The 16,265-nt window shown below is 43.9% G+C and overlaps 1 protein-coding gene across 1 annotated transcript in view; it reads right to left on the bottom strand.

The window, feature by feature from the left end:
* Positions 1-14,781, bottom strand: part of enpp1 (ectonucleotide pyrophosphatase/phosphodiesterase 1) — a 54,516-nt gene extending 39,735 nt beyond the window's left edge. The window contains exons 1-4 of the mRNA XM_030781777.1: positions 14,508-14,781; positions 7,198-7,264; positions 3,605-3,733; positions 1,954-2,079 (exon numbers count right to left, since the gene is read on the bottom strand). Of these exons, the coding sequence (XP_030637637.1) occupies positions 1,954-2,079; positions 3,605-3,733; positions 7,198-7,264; positions 14,508-14,636 (451 nt within the window). The 5' untranslated portion in view covers positions 14,637-14,781. The remainder of the gene's footprint in view (positions 1-1,953; positions 2,080-3,604; positions 3,734-7,197; positions 7,265-14,507) is intronic.
* Between the last annotated feature and the right edge of the window lie 1,484 nt (positions 14,782-16,265).

Here is a 16,265-nt window from a genome sequence, read left to right as displayed (position 1 = left end):
TAGTGAAGTTCTTATAGTGAAGTTCTTATGGTGAAGTTCTTATAGTGAAGTTCTTATAGTGAAGTTCTTATAGTGAAGTTCTTATGGTGAAGTTCTTATAGTGAAGTTCTTATAGTGAAGTTCTTATGGTGAAGTTCTTATAGTGAAGTTCTTATAGTGAAGTTCTTATGGTGAAGTTCTTATAGTGAAGTTCTTATGGTGAAGTTCTTATAGTGAAGTTCTTATGGTGAAGTTCTTATAGTGAAGTTCTTATAGTGAAGTTCTTATAGTGAAGTTCTTATGGTGAAGTTCTTATAGTGAAGTTATTATAGTGCAGTTCTTTTTTGGTGAAGTTCTTATAGTGAAGTTCTCATGGTGAAGTTCTTATAGTGAAGTTCTTATGGTGAAGTTCTTATAGTGAAGTTCTTATAGTGCAGTTCTTTTTTGGTGAAGTTCTTATAGTGAAGTTCTTATGGTGAAGTTCTTATAGTGAAGTTCTTATAGTGAGGTTCTTATGGTGAAGTTCTTATAGTGAAGTTCTTATAGTGAAGTTCTTATGGTGAAGTTCTTTTTTGGTGAAGTTCTTATAGTGAAGTTCTTATGGTGAAGTTCTTATAGTGAAGTTCTTATAGTGAGGTTCTTATGGTGAAGTTCTTATAGTGAAGTTCTTATAGTGAAGTTCTTATGGTGAAGTTCTTATAGTGAAGTTCTTTTTTGGTGCATCTTCTACCACTGCACAAAGCAAAAACACAAAGAGAACTAATGAACAGACACAGCCTCAGACCAGAGGACCATCTGAGGAGATTTCATTTAGGAATGTCAGAAATGCAATCAGCAAACACACATATTACACAAAGAATAAAGCTAATCAACCTTATAACACACATATTACACAAAGGATACAGCTACTCATCCTTACAATCTCTGTTTGAGTGTGCACAGATTCACTAACTGTAGTAAGGGACAGAAATAAAGTACACATAAAGACATAAACAGAACACTGTAGTAAGGGACAGATACACACATAAAGACATAAACAGAGCACTGTAGTAAGGGACAGATACACACATAAAGACATAAACAGAGCACTGTAGTAAGGGACAGATACACACATAAAGACATAAACAGAGCACTGTAGTAAGGGACAGAAATAAAGTACACATAAAGACATAAACAGAGCACTGTAGTAAGGGACAGATACACACATAAAGACATAAACAGAGCACTGTAGTAAGGGACAGATACACACATAAAGACATAAACAGAGCACTGTAGTAAGGGACAGAAATAAAGTACACATAAAGACATAAACAGAGCACTGTAGTAAGGGACAGAAATAAAGTACACATAAAGACATAAACAGAGCACTGTAGTAAGGGACAGATACACACATAAAGACATAAACAGAGCACTGTAGTAAGGGACAGATACACACATAAAGACATAAACAGAGCACTGTAGTAAGGGACAGAAATAAAGTACACATAAAGACATAAACAGAGCACTGTAGTAAGGGACAGAAATAAAGTACACATAAAGACATAAACAGAGCACTGTAGTAAGGGACAGAAATAAAGTACACATAAAGACATAAACAGAGCACTGTAGTAAGGGACAGAAATAAAGTACACATAAAGACATAAACATAAAGATAGAAACAGAAATCGGTTTATCCAGTTGCAGTGAAGAACATTCCAGCGCTTCACTAAACCATAAAATTGTAGCTAAAATGTGGACACTGCTATTTTAACAGTGTCACAAAAACGCACACAGCACCTTCCTAACGGCTGATTCAGCTGAAAACAGCGCTCTCTCACCCAGGTGTCAAACGTCTGAGAGATTCACACAGAGCTCTGGCTCAAGGCCACAAATATGAATCTGATTAACTGTTCAATCAGCACCATCCCAACCACATGACAATGACACAGAACCATAAAAAACTTTTATTAATGAATTTATTCATTTACTGTTTACCTTGACATGTGGGGAGGTAGTCAGTGCAGCAGTCACCCACAGTAAGGCAGTCCTCAGAACAGGAGCAGAGGCTTTGGTTCAACCTTTCTTCACCACAGCGGAATTTGGAACATGACCAGCGTTGACCTGGGAGGGAGAGGGTGGTGTGTGGAAAGACTGAGATGCGGGACTAAAGTTGAATGAGGACAACCTGGTAAAAATCAATTCGGTCAATATTTATCTGTTTTATACTTGCCCAGAACATTATAAAGAGATTAAATCTGCACAAGACAGATGGATTTCATATACATTTTGTTCCCTAAGATTGACCCATAAAAACGCGTATAAATGGCATTAGAAATTGTGACTATTTAACCGACAACGCTGTTCTCATGAAGTGTAATAAACAAACAGCCAAGGCATGAAGGCTTCTAAAACAAGACTCGAGAAATGTCTTGACTTGCTGTAGGAACAGGAGCAGAACGAAACCTGAAAGTCACTGCTGGTAAACTGGAACCCAGAGACAAACACCTGATACAACCACACACACACATGCACACTCACACGCACGCACACACACACACACACACACACACACACACACACACACACACACACACACGCACACACAACAGCTGCGTAACTTCTGCCCATGAAGCCCAAAACACACACACACACCTGCACACATACAATTCTGCCCACAAAGCCACAAAGAAACATGAAGGGTGTTTTTCCCTGTGGGTGTTGTTCACTACTCCACTCATTCCTTCTCCAGTAAGCACAAACTCCCAGATGTGCCAGGCCTTTCCATTCCTAAAACTCTCTCCTTCTCTGTCTCTCTCTGTCATTTGATCTGACTCAACACATAGTCTTTTATTGTTGGAACATTTGGTGACTATACTATACAGAGAGACAGAGTTACAGCTAAATTGTGTTTGTTGCGAGTAATAAAGTAAGTTATTAGTTCATGGGATTAAGGCGACGGTTCATGAGCTGAGGACTGGCCGAGGGTGATGAGTGAAGAACAGAATCTGTCCTTAGATTAAGGAGACAGTTCATGAGCTGAGGACTGGCTGAGGGTGATGGGTGAAGAACAGAATCTGTCCTTAGATTAAGGAGACGGTTCATGAGCTGAGGACTGGCTGAGGGAGATGAGTGAAGAACAGAATCTGTACAAGGAGGGAAACGTCTCTTTTATCTGGTGAAGAAAAACCAAAAGCCTAAAATATGATCTGGCTAAAATATCTTCAAATATGCTTGATCTTTAACATGGTGCCCTTTCATTTAGAGCATTCAACATCAGGGTTTAAATATCTAAAACGTTAAATGACTGTCGTGTTGAGTGGAATCTAAAACATACAGTGGAGAGTCAGAATCCTCTCAGCCTGACCTCTGCTGTGATGTTGTGTGTTAGTGATGAATAATGACCCAGAGAACAGTCTTTCCCAAACACAGCGTGGACTATCAGGACGCAATGACAGGAAAACCTCAGAGTGTTCAAATTATTTGCCATTTTTTAAACAAAGTGATATTCAGGAGTAGGAAACAGACTGTATTAAAACTACACAATGTCCAGTTCAGAGAGGAATGAGCAAAACCTGGCAGACTGAAAACCTGCCAGTGTGTGCAGATGCATGTACAGGCTGCAGTGGTATTAAGGAATGTGACTTACTTGCTTCGACACACACTTCCTTATAGTCCAGGCAGCAGCTGCCTTCATTCACACACGCCGCGTCACAGTGACACGGGGCACCTGAGTCCCGACCGGACACACACTTCCCCCTACAACTCATTGCTGCCGCTATAAAAGAGGAACAAAGAAAAACACATCACACACACAGGCTGGTGTCGGAATAAACGCATCTTCAGTGAACAACTGAAACAACTTCACAGGGAGGGGAGGATTAACAACTTAAATGACAAATTATTAACAAAACCATCAAACATCACCACCACTGACTCCATCAGCTCCCTGAATTATACAGCTGATTTATCACACGGCTGATTTATCACACGGCTGATTTATCACACGGCTGATTTATCACACAGCTGATTTATCACACAGCTGATTTATCACACAGCTGATTTATCACACGGCTGATTTATCACACGGCTGATTTATCACACGGCTGATTTATCATTTGGCTGATTTATCACACGGCTGATTTATCACACGGCTGATTTATCACACAGCTGATTTATCACACGGCTGATTTATCACACAGCTGATTTATCACATGGCTGATTTATCACACGGCTGATTTATCACACGGCTGATTTATCACACGGCTGATTTATCACACGGCTGATTTATCACACAGCTGATTTATCATTTGGCTGATTTATCACACGGCTGATTTATCACACGGCTGATTTATCACACAGCTGATTTATCACACGGCTGATTTATCACACGGCTGATTTATCACACGGCTGATTTATCATTTGGCTGATTTATCACACAGCTGATTTATCATTTGGCTGATTTATCACACAGCTGATTTATCACACGGCTGATTTATCACACAGCTGATTTATCACACGGCTGATTTATCACACAGCTGATTTATCACACGGCTGATTTATCATTTGGCTGATTTATCACACAGCTGATTTATCACACGGCTGATTTATCACACAGCTGATTTATCACACGGCTGATTTATCACACAGCTGATTTATCACAGAGCTGATTTATCACACGGCTGATTTATCATTTGGCTGATTTATCACACGGCTGATTTATCACACAGCTGATTTATCACACAGCTGATTTATCACACGGCTGATTTATCACACGGCTGATTTATCACACGGCTGATTTATCACACGGCTGATTTATCACACGGCTGATTTATCACACGGCTGATTTATCACATGGCTGATTTATCGTACAGCTGTTTGTCTGTGTCAAGTGTCCAGATGAAGCAGAAAAGAGGAAACAAAAACAGATGTTTGTGTGTTTGTGTGTGTGTGTTTGTTGTTGTGCCAATGGTATGAGGAAAATTTGGTTAATGGTTCACTGTGAATATTAGACCCAATACTAATATCACTTAGCTGTAACCATAACCTTATTTTGGAACCTGAACCCAGTGAAATTACAGATATTCTGAAAAACTCTATTTATAGCTCAGCACTCTGAACACTGAACCTAGAAATTATTCAGAATACCTGTTCATCAGCCATACGTATAATAAATAACAGCATTAAAGTAGCATGTACAATTCATACTCTTTGAATTCAATACTTCTAGCTAACTAAGTTCCTGGATCACCACATTCAGTAACTAGGAAATAACTTATCACGTACTCAAAGAGTAGGAATACGAACGTACACGTTTAATACAACGATCAAATTCAAATGGTACAGAATGAATCTAATGTTGAATAAATCGGAAATCAGGTGGAATTAAGGCACATCCGCTATACACACACATACAACAGCATCTAAACTACTCACAAGAAGACAAACAACTAACGGTAGACAATAACAATATCCTCGTTACCTATAGTATGTATGAATGAACAACTACGCGAGTATGAGGCATTACTCACAAAAAGCCATGCGTAACCAAAAGAACTATCTGAGTGATGTCCTAGTGGAGTTACTTACACAGGAAAAGGGGTTGTGAGGAAGAGAGAGAAAAGGGAAGAGGAAGAACAAGAGCAGGCCCAGCCACGTTCAGGTATGAGAGACCGGAGTTACCGAGGTTGGCAGAGGGAGACCGTGAGCGAGACTTCGTGTCGGTGCCGGGAAAGTCTTTTAGCGTCGCGGATCTTCCGTAGCGGTGAGCCTGGGCCGATTCTTCGTGGAGAAGAGCAGGACAGAACGGACGGACTTCACATTACGGCTGATACAACCGGAGCTCAACTGGAGCTGAACCTTAGCGCAGCTGAACTGAACTGTAGGATAGCAGAGTCTGGCATTTTATCTGATTTGCAGACGGGGGGTGCTGCTATCCTTTTGGGGGTGTCTCTGCCTGAAAGGAGGAGACACTCCTTGGAATTTGGGAAGTATTAATTTGAGCTCGGTTTAAATAATTTTACATAACTTTTTCCCATTAAAGGAATAGTAAAATTACGTCCGCGTACTCGAATCTGCCGCATTTTATGCTCCCGAACAAGACCAAATATGGTCTGTTTACCATTAAAAACAGAACAGTTACACCGATGGTCATACAATTAGCTGCTCATGACTTGGCTCCTGGCTACTTTTAAGTTTTACAGCGCATTTATGACTATACGAACATTTATGGCTCGATACACGTATTTAATTGATAATATCGTATGGTTAGTTTCATTTTTCTTTTGTTCTACATAGTTTGTTCCTGAGTGGAGCAATGCAGGTGGGGCCTGTGACATGGTCTGAATTCAAGTTCAAGTTCAAGTTTATTTAGAGCCCAATATCACTGTTTACAGTCTCAAAGGGCTTTACAGGCCACAACAGTCAAATCAAAATATGACGGCACCCCCTGACTTAATCTCACAGGGAAACTAACCTCCTGAGGTGATCTAGTCTCCCTCGTAATTAAACATTATCAGCATTTGACCAAATGGTCTGGGGGTTGCTGCACTAAAACATTGAGCCTGGCGTCTGTTAGGTGTTACTGCCAGTGGTTTCTGCTTTGGTATGCATTGGTCCTACACACAGGGAGGCCTGGGCCATAAAAGAGAGAACTGGGATCAAAGGGGATAGGGATAGAGAGGCAGAGTGAGGGTGATAGAAACAGATAGAGAAGGGTGAAAAAGAGGGATAGAGTTTACACAACTGCAACTTTAATTACTAAGGAACACTAAAGGTTAACTAATGTCCTTTTCTTTCTGAAAGCTGCACAGTGTCCGCCCGACATTGTGTGTGTGTGTGTGTGTGTGTTTGTGTGTGTGTGTGTGTGTGTGTGTGTGGATGTGTGTGTTTGTGTCTGTGTGTGTTTGTGTCTGTGTGTGTGCGTGGATGTGTGTGTTTGTGGATGTGTGTGTGTGGATGTGTGTGTTTGTGTGAGTGTGGATGTGTGTAACGGTTTGTGTGTGAAGGTGCATGTGTGTGAGGGTGTGTGTGTGTGAGGGTGTGCATGTGGATGTGTATGTTTGTGTCTGTGTGTGTGTGTGTGTGTGTGTGTGTGTGTGTATGTTTGTGTATGTGTGGATGTGTGTGAGGGTGTGTGTATGTGTATGTGTCTGAGGGTGTGTGTGTGTGCATGTGTCTGAGGGTGTGTGTGTGTGCATGCGTCTGAGGGTGTGTGTGTGTGACCGTGTGTGGGGTCCATACCATCACAGCGCTGTCTTAGAGCGAAGGCCAGGCCCAGGACAATGGCCGTCAGACAGAGGAGGAGAACCTGGTGACGAGAGGAAAAACATGAGAACCCTGGGAACTGAACACAGACAGACAAACTTCATAAATCCTCAGCCTCAGAAATGGGACTGGCCTGGTTTTTGTTTGGCAAAGGCTGAGAGAAATAAACTGGAATTCACTTTGTTTCTGCACATTCATTGTCTTTGGGTGGAAGTTTGACAAGTGAAAAGCCATGCAGAACATGACCCTGTTCGTGGAACCAGACTCCGCTCACAAAACAGAAACCGAACCAGCTCACAGAACCCGAACCAGCTCACAGAGCCCGAACCAGCTCACAGAAACCGACCCTGTTCACAGAACCTGACCCCATTCATAACAGCATAACAGGCCCGAGTCATTCCGAAGAAAAGTCCTCAAACCCTCTGTACTGAGAACTTCACTGATTGGCTCCTGTGCCATAAATGGGTGGGGAAAAGGGAGGGGGAGTTGCTTCCCATACGCTACCTGACAATCAAACAGACAAAGCCGAGACGTCAGTGAGAGGACAACTCTGCGGAGGAGACAGGAGATCAGCGTTAAGAGTTTGGGTTGTGATTGGGCACCCAGGCTTTCCTGTCTAAAAATACTCTGCCTTCAAACGTATCAGGATCCTTTATGGAAACAAACTGGTATAATGTGCTTGTTCTATTGCTTTTTCATGACTGTTTTATTCACAGACCTCAGTCTGGTTCTCAGATCTTACGTTACCAGCCCAGCAGCTGGTTCCACTTTGAAATCTGAGCGATGATGATTCCACTGAGGACCCCAGATTGCTTTCGCTTTCATTGCCAAATGTTCTCAAGCAGGCCTGCACATCCATGAGACGGGTTTGTCGCCCAAGCCTCCAGGGCTTTGCTTTGCTTTGTCGCTGTTTTGTTTTTGTTTACAACGGAATGTAATTTACTGCACAAGCGGCATGAGTCACTGACTGCGGAAGTCCACAGAAGAACTGTCTGTCAGGAAACATTTAGACATTTCCCTTATTAAGCTTGGTTTTAAAAAATATAACACATTTTTAATTCAATTCATTGTTATATAGATCTATTATCAATCCATAGATTCATTCATGTTAATCTGTTCCGCAGCAGGATTATTGTAACTGAAGACCTCATCTAACCTGCGGTAACTAAAGAAGTTGTATGGTTTGGTTAAAGAAGAACATGTCCATAGAGGGCATCTCTTCATTTCTTTCCTAGGTCAGAAGTTACTTATTCAGGTTTCACTGAATAAAAAGAGTGAAATGAAAAGACAATGATGTACTAGGACGAGGACAGAAGCCCTACTGACGGGTGTCTGAGAGACAGGTCTGACTTTGTCTTCCTGTCACACACAGTGTCTCACACTCTGGGTCCAAACCTGTCACATTCACACACTGTCTCACACCGAGTCCAAACCTGTCCCACTCTCACACTGTCTCACACCCTCAGTCCAAACCTGTCACATTTACACACGGTCTCACACCCTCAGTCCAAACCTGTCACACTCTCACACTGTCTCATACCCTCAGTCCAAACCTGTCACACTCTCACACTGTCTCACACCCTCAGTCCAAACCTGTCACATTCACACACTGTCTCACACCCTCAGTCCAAACCTGTCCCACTCTCACACTGTCTCACACCCTCAGTCCAAACCTGTCACACTCACACACTGTCTCACACCCTCAGTCCAAACCTGTCACATTCACACACTGTCTCACACCCTCAGTCCAAACCTGTCACACTCACACACTGTCTCACACCCTCAGTCCAAACCTGTCCCACTCTCACACTGTCTCACACCCTCAGTCCAAACCTGTCCCACTCTCACACTGTCTCACACCCTCAGTCCAAACCTGTCACACTCACACACTGTCTCACACCCTCAGTCCAAACCTGTCCCACTCTCACACTGTCTCACACCCTCAGTCCAAACCTGTCACATTCACACACTGTCTCACACCCTCAGTCCAAACCTGTCACATTCACACACTGTCTCACACCCTCAGTCCAAACCTGTCCCACTCTCACACTGTCTCACACCCTCAGTCCAAACCTGTCCCACTCTCACACTGTCTCACACCCTCAGTCCAAACCTGTCCCACTCTCACACTGTCTCATACCCTCAGTCCAAACCTGTCCCACTCTCACACTGTCTCATACCCTCAGTCCAAACCTGTCACACTCACACACTGTCTCACACCCTCAGTCCAAACCTGTCACACTCACACACTGTCTCACACCCTCAGTCCAAACCTGTCCCACTCTCACACTGTCTCACACCCTCAGTCCAAACCTGTCACACTCTCACACTGTCTCACACCCTCAGTCCAAACCTGTCCCACTCTCACACTGTCTCACACCCTCAGTCCAAACCTGTCACACTCACACACTGTCTCACACCCTCAGTCCAAACCTGTCCCACTCTCACACTGTCTCATACCCTCAGTCCAAACCTGTCACACTCTCACACTGTCTCACACCCTCAGTCCAAACCTGTCACATTCACACACTGTCTCACACCCTCAGTCCAAACCTGTCCCACTCTCACACTGTCTCACACCCTCAGTCCAAACCTGTCCCACTCTCACACTGTCTCACACCCTCAGTCCAAACCTGTCCCACTCTCACACTGTCTCACACCCTCAGTCCAAACCTGTCCCACTCACACACTGTCTCACACCCTCAGTCCAAACCTGTCCCACTCTCACACTGTCTCACACCCTCAGTCCAAACCTGTCCCACTCTCACACTGTCTCACACCCTCAGTCCAAACCTGTCACACTCACACACTGTCTCACACCCTCAGTCCAAACCTGTCCCACTCTCACACTGTCTCACACCCTCAGTCCAAACCTGTCACATTCACACACTGTCTCACACCCTCAGTCCAAACCTGTCACATTCACACACTGTCTCACACCCTCAGTCCAAACCTGTCCCACTCTCACACTGTCTCACACCCTCAGTCCAAACCTGTCCCACTCTCACACTGTCTCACACCCTCAGTCCAAACCTGTCACATTCACACACTGTCTCACACCCTCAGTCCAAACCTGTCCCACTCTCACACTGTCTCACACCCTCAGTCCAAACCTGTCCCACTCTCACACTGTCTCACACCCTCAGTCCAAACCTGTCCCACTCTCACACTGTCTCACACCCTCAGTCCAAACCTGTCCCACTCTCACACTGTCTCACACCCTCAGTCCAAACCTGTCCCACTCTCACCACTGTCTCACACCCTCAGTCCAAACCTGTCACACTCACACACTGTCTCACACCCTCAGTCCAAACCTGTCACACTCTCACACTGTCTCACGCCCTCAGTCCAAACCTGTCCCACTCTCACACTGTCTCACACCCTCAGTCCAAACCTGTCACACTCACACACTGTCTCACACCCTCAGTCCAAACCTGTCCCACTCTCACACTGTCTCACACCCTCAGTCCAAACCTGTCACATTCACACACTGTCTCACACCCTCAGTCCAAACCTGTCACATTCACACACTGTCTCACACCCTCAGTCCAAACCTGTCACACTCTCACACTGTCTCACACCCTCAGTCCAAACCTGTCACACTCACACACTGTCTCACACCCTCAGTCCAAACCTGTCACATTCACACACTGTCTCACACCCTCAGTTCAAACCTGTCCCACTCTCACACTGTCTCACACCCTCAGTCCAAACCTGTCCCACTCTCACACTGTCTCACACCCTCAGTCCAAACCTGTCACACTCTCACACTGTCTCACACCCTCAGTCCAAACCTGTCCCACTCTCACACTGTCTCACACCCTCAGTCCAAACCTGTCACATTCACACACTGTCTCACACCCTCAGTCCAAACCTGTCACACTCACACACTGTCTCACACCCTCAGTCCAAACCTGTCCCACTCTCACACTGTCTCACACCCTCAGTCCAAACCTGTCCCACTCTCACACTGTCTCACACCCTCAGTCCAAACCTGTCCCACTCTCACACTGTCTCACACCCTCAGTCCAAACCTGCCACACTCACAGACTGTTCAATGGGAGTCTAAGGGAACCTGTCTGATATTATTCTCTGGTTTTGGTGGTTTTGGTGCTCTGCTCCTGGGTCCAAATCTAGACATTTGACTGATCTCCACTATCTATCTCTCCAGTCAAAACACCTCATTTCCATAAAAGGCTGTAAAAATACAGTAACGGATTGTAATCCATGTATAGTAACAGTTACAGTAATTGACTGTCAGTGCTCTGGTGTGCAAAAATATAAATATAAACTATAAACTATATAATATAAACTATAAATACATTTTATTATCATTACTATTTTATTAGAATTATTATTAGAGCTGTTTAACTCTAATGCTAGGAAATCAGTATAAAATACACAGAATTTTTTACAGTGTGGGACGAGTTCCCCCCGTTTCACTCTCTGATATTATGTAATTCACAGTGTATAGAGTTCACAGGGTCTGTGGGGGGAGGGGGCTGACTGTGTTATCACTGAACAGTTCAAATTAGGAGAAACACCAGGGAAGAAACACTACAGCTAGTGGACTGTGCACTTCATGTTCATCCAGTAGGATGAGAGAGTAGTGGACTTGTCATCCAATAGCATGAGAGAGTAGTGGCCTTGTCATCCAATAGCATGAGAGAGTAGTGGACTTGTCATTCAATAGCATGAAAGGGTAGTAGACTATAATGTAATCTGAGCCCATGACCTGATTATGTGCCGCTGCCAGAATGACTCGTCAACCTTCAAACACAAACTGTCTTCAATTTGGAAAAATAAACACATTCACGATTCACATTCTTCAGAGCTGCAACAGCTGCAAAGCATCTGACCAGCACCACAGTGACATCAAACTTCAGCACAGAGGAACTGGCACTGTGAGCGCGCGCGCGCGCGCGCGTGTGTGTGTGTGTGTGTGTGTGTCTGTGTGTGTGCATGGCTCTAACTGACTGTGTGTGTGTGTGTGTGTGTGTGTGTCTGTGTGTGTGTGTGTATGGCTCTAACTGACTGTGTGTGTGTGTGTGTGTGTGTGTGTGTGTATGGCTCTGACTGACTATGTCTGACTCTGTGTGTGTGTGTGTGTGTGTGTGTGTGGCTCTGATTGACTATGTCTGACTCTGTGTGTGTGTGTGTATGTGTGTGAGTGTGTGTGTGGCTCTAACTGAGAATTAAGAATAAAGCTCATGAGAATTGGCCCATGTCCAGACATGGTGGACTGTTTATTCTGGTCAGGAAGGGTGGACACTGGGCAAAGGCTGATCCACAGCCCCCAGAGACAGACGGACAGACCAACCCTCCCCCACGCGCCATCAGGAGAGCAGCAGAGTAAGTTCAGGTCAGAAAGGGTTCCCACAGGTCACTCCTAAACCCTCTTATTGGTCAAGATCTCCCTCACTGCCTTGGATCTATTCCATTCTGCACACAGACCCAACGATAATGGATCCATGTGAAAATATCTGGGTTTATACAGGGTTCACGGTATGAAAGCCTTAATCAGGCCTCCAGATTTAAGTCCCCGAGACAGCACATGGAAAACACACATACACAGACACACACACACACACACACACACAGGCGTGCACGCACACACACACACATGCACATACACACACACGCGCACACATACACAGACACACACACACACACACAGGCGCGCACACACACACACACACACAAGCACACACACATGCACATACACACACACACACACACACACATACACAAGAGAGATACATAAGAGAGAGAGGGGGGGGAGAGAGGGAGAGGGAGAGAGAGAGAGAAAGAGAATAAGAGAGAGGGGGAGAGAGGGAGAGGGAGAGGGAGAGGGAGAGAGAGAAAGAGAATAAGAGAGAGAGAGAGAGAGAGAGAGAATAAGAGAGAGAGAGGGGGAGAGAGGGAGAGGGAGAGAGAATGAGAGAGAGAGAGAATAAGAGGGAGAGAGAATAAGAGAGAAAGAGGAGAGAGAGAGAGAGAGAATAAGAGAGAGAGAGGGGAGAGAGAGAGAGACTGAGAGAGAGAGAGAGAGAGAATAAGAGAGAGAGAGAAGGGAGAGAGAGAGAGAGAGAGAGAGAGAGAGAGAGAGAGAGAGAGAGAGAGAGAGAGAGAATAAGAGAGGGAGAGATTTTTTTTTTTGAGATTTACATTGCCTTTAATACATCAATTTGGTTTTGTCCATATTAAGTGATGCCTCCCCCGAACCCCTCCCCTACAGAGAAAACCCCCATTCCATCCTTCCCCTTGAAACCATACGCTCAAGATATACATTCTATTCTTCATAAGGACATACAAAGCTCTTCGTTAACAACAGAACACAACACATTTCCAACACACCATACATTCAGAAAAGACCTCAGAGAGGGAGAGAGAGAGAATAAGAGAGAGAGAGGGGGGGGGGGAGAGAGAGAGAGAGAATGAGAGAGGGAGAGGGGAGAGAGAGAGAGAGAGAGAGAGAATAAGAGAGAGAGAGAGAGAGAGAGAGGGGAGAGAGAGAGAGAGAGAGAGAGAATAAGAGAGGGAGGGGGGGGGAGAGAGAGAGAGAGAGAGAGAGAGAGAGAGAGAGGGTGAAGATGTAGGGAGAAGCAGTGGATCATGTCTGTGCTGTAGTGTGACTCTTTCAGCTGAAGCGGTTGTATTACTTTCAGCTGAAGCGGTTGTATTACAATCTCTTTTCACAGCGCAGATTTATAAGCGTGGAGGGACAAGAACGTAAAAATCAAAGAGCTAAAAATGTCTGTGCGCATGTAAAAGTTTAAAGTCAGTCAAAAAATAGACACTAATATTTATGTACTTGACCATTAATGGCAAACTGGTAAATTTACCAATCATACACAAATAAAGGACAACGAATCAACACAACAATATCAAACATCATGAATCAGACCATAACAAATGATCTCAGTTAGCCCCATTCACCAGGACAAACCACCATCGTGACGGGTATTTTCTGGTTTTTGAACACACATTAAAAAATCACACAGATTTGTGTAGAAATAGCAGATGTTTCTCCTCTAACTGTGGGTCAGCGCAAGTGCCCACCTGCAATGTCGTGGAACATAATGAAACCGTGAAACACCTACTGCAATAGACCTACTGCAATAACTTCACATCTTCATTCAGCCAACAGCGGGGCAGCTGCGTGCTGTCTCGAGTAAACAAATTCTGTCTCAGACATAGAAGTTTTGCCAGCCGTATTCTCATGCTTATACCGAGACACGATCACACAGAACAGTCACCGTGGTTAAAAACAGCCAGTCACCTACCCCGCCAATGATTAAATTCTTATTTGACTTTCTGCTGTTACCACCGTCCGCACGTTTCTCCTGCTGTCCTGAACCCAGCAAAGCTGCAACACGCTCCGCAGTCTGCTCGTCTCCTTTAGCTGCTTCCATAGTCACTCAGGAGAAACTGCTGCCGTTAAAATTTCCTCAGGTCGGGGGGCTGCGAAATTACACGCTTCACACATGAGTTTCAAACTTTCCTGACTCTAAACTTGTAAGTCTCTGAAAAGAACCGCCCTCTTCCCCCGCTTGACGTCTGGAGTTCGGTAACCTTAGCATCGCAACGTATGGTGTGCGTGCCAGCTCTCTCAACTAAGGCACAGACTTATATAACAAGACGATATAATAAGTTAATTAATTATTCTTTCCCTGCGACCTATTTAGGCATATGTGTCAAATCGTATTAGAGAAACCATTTCGTAGGCCTGGAAAACAATTTTCCTCAGTTATGTCATGAAGGAAGTGTCCTTTACAATTTAGAATTTAGACTTTTTAGAACTTCATATGTGCCAGTGACATAGGTGAAGAAACCCGATGCGGCTATCCGTTGAAACATGACTCTAAAGTTAGGTGGGCCTCAGTAGAAATGAACCAGGTGTCTTCTTGCGCCCTCTATTGGATTACTTGAAAGGCTACAGCATCTGTTAGGCCTGTTCTGTTATGGCACATGCTGAAGAATGACGTTACAACAGTGTTTGACCGTTACTAATTTCTCTCTTGGCCTTCTTTGCTTTGTAGTTCAGTAGAAAGGTGGATATAATTTGATTTGTAATGATAAACATTGTTGTGTGCATCTTGTTCGATGCTTTTAATAATGTATTTACGGTTTTCAGTCAAGTGTGAAACGGTTTGACGTCCTGAACGATGTTTGTTCAATGAAATCTTGTTTCAGCTGGGATTTTGGTGTTGTCAGTTTTTCGGGTCAAACACACACAGGAGTGTCTCCATAAAAGAGATTTTGTGGGCATTTGTGAAGCAGAGGTAAGTGTAGTGGAAAACAGGCCTACTCTTCCTCTTCAGGCATGCATAAGGTAAGGTAAAAGGCTTTTTACAGTTTAGAACTCACAGGGTTGAATATAATAAATAAAGTCATAGAATTAGAAGCAACACGGTGGCAGCAAATTAAATACAGTAAATGACATAGAAGATATTAGGTAATATATAAAACCAATGCTGGAATCATGATTCAGTACGGTGGGGCAGGGGAGGGAAGGGATAAAAAGATGACGTTACACATGTCTGTTACAATGTTACTGTGCTTTGACATTGCACATGTCTGTTACAATGTTACTGTGCTTTGACGTTACACATGTCTGTTACAATGTTACTGTGCTTTGACGTTACACATGTCTGTTACAATGTTACTGTGCTTTGACGTTACACATGTCTGTTACAATGTTACTGTGCTTTGACGTTACACATGTCTGTTACAATGTTACTGTGCTTTGACATTACACACGTCTGTTACAATGTTACTGTGCTTTGACGTTACACATGTCTGTTACAATGTTACTGTGCTTTGACATTACACATGTCTGTTACAATGTTACTGTGCTTTGACATTACACATGTCTGTTACAATGTTACTGTGCTTTGATGTTACACATGTCTGTTACAATGTTACTGTGCTTTGACGTTACACATGTCTGTTACAATGTTACTGTGCTTTGACATTACACATGTCTGTTACAATGTTACTGTGCTTTGATGTTACACATGTCTGTTACAATGTTACTGTGC

Source organism: Chanos chanos, chromosome 8 (genome assembly GCF_902362185.1).
Source record: "Chanos chanos chromosome 8, fChaCha1.1, whole genome shotgun sequence".
Taxonomy (NCBI): Eukaryota; Metazoa; Chordata; class Actinopteri; order Gonorynchiformes; family Chanidae; genus Chanos; species Chanos chanos.
The sequence above is the reverse complement of the archived record's forward strand: the minus strand, read 5'-3'. Positions and strand labels throughout refer to the sequence as shown.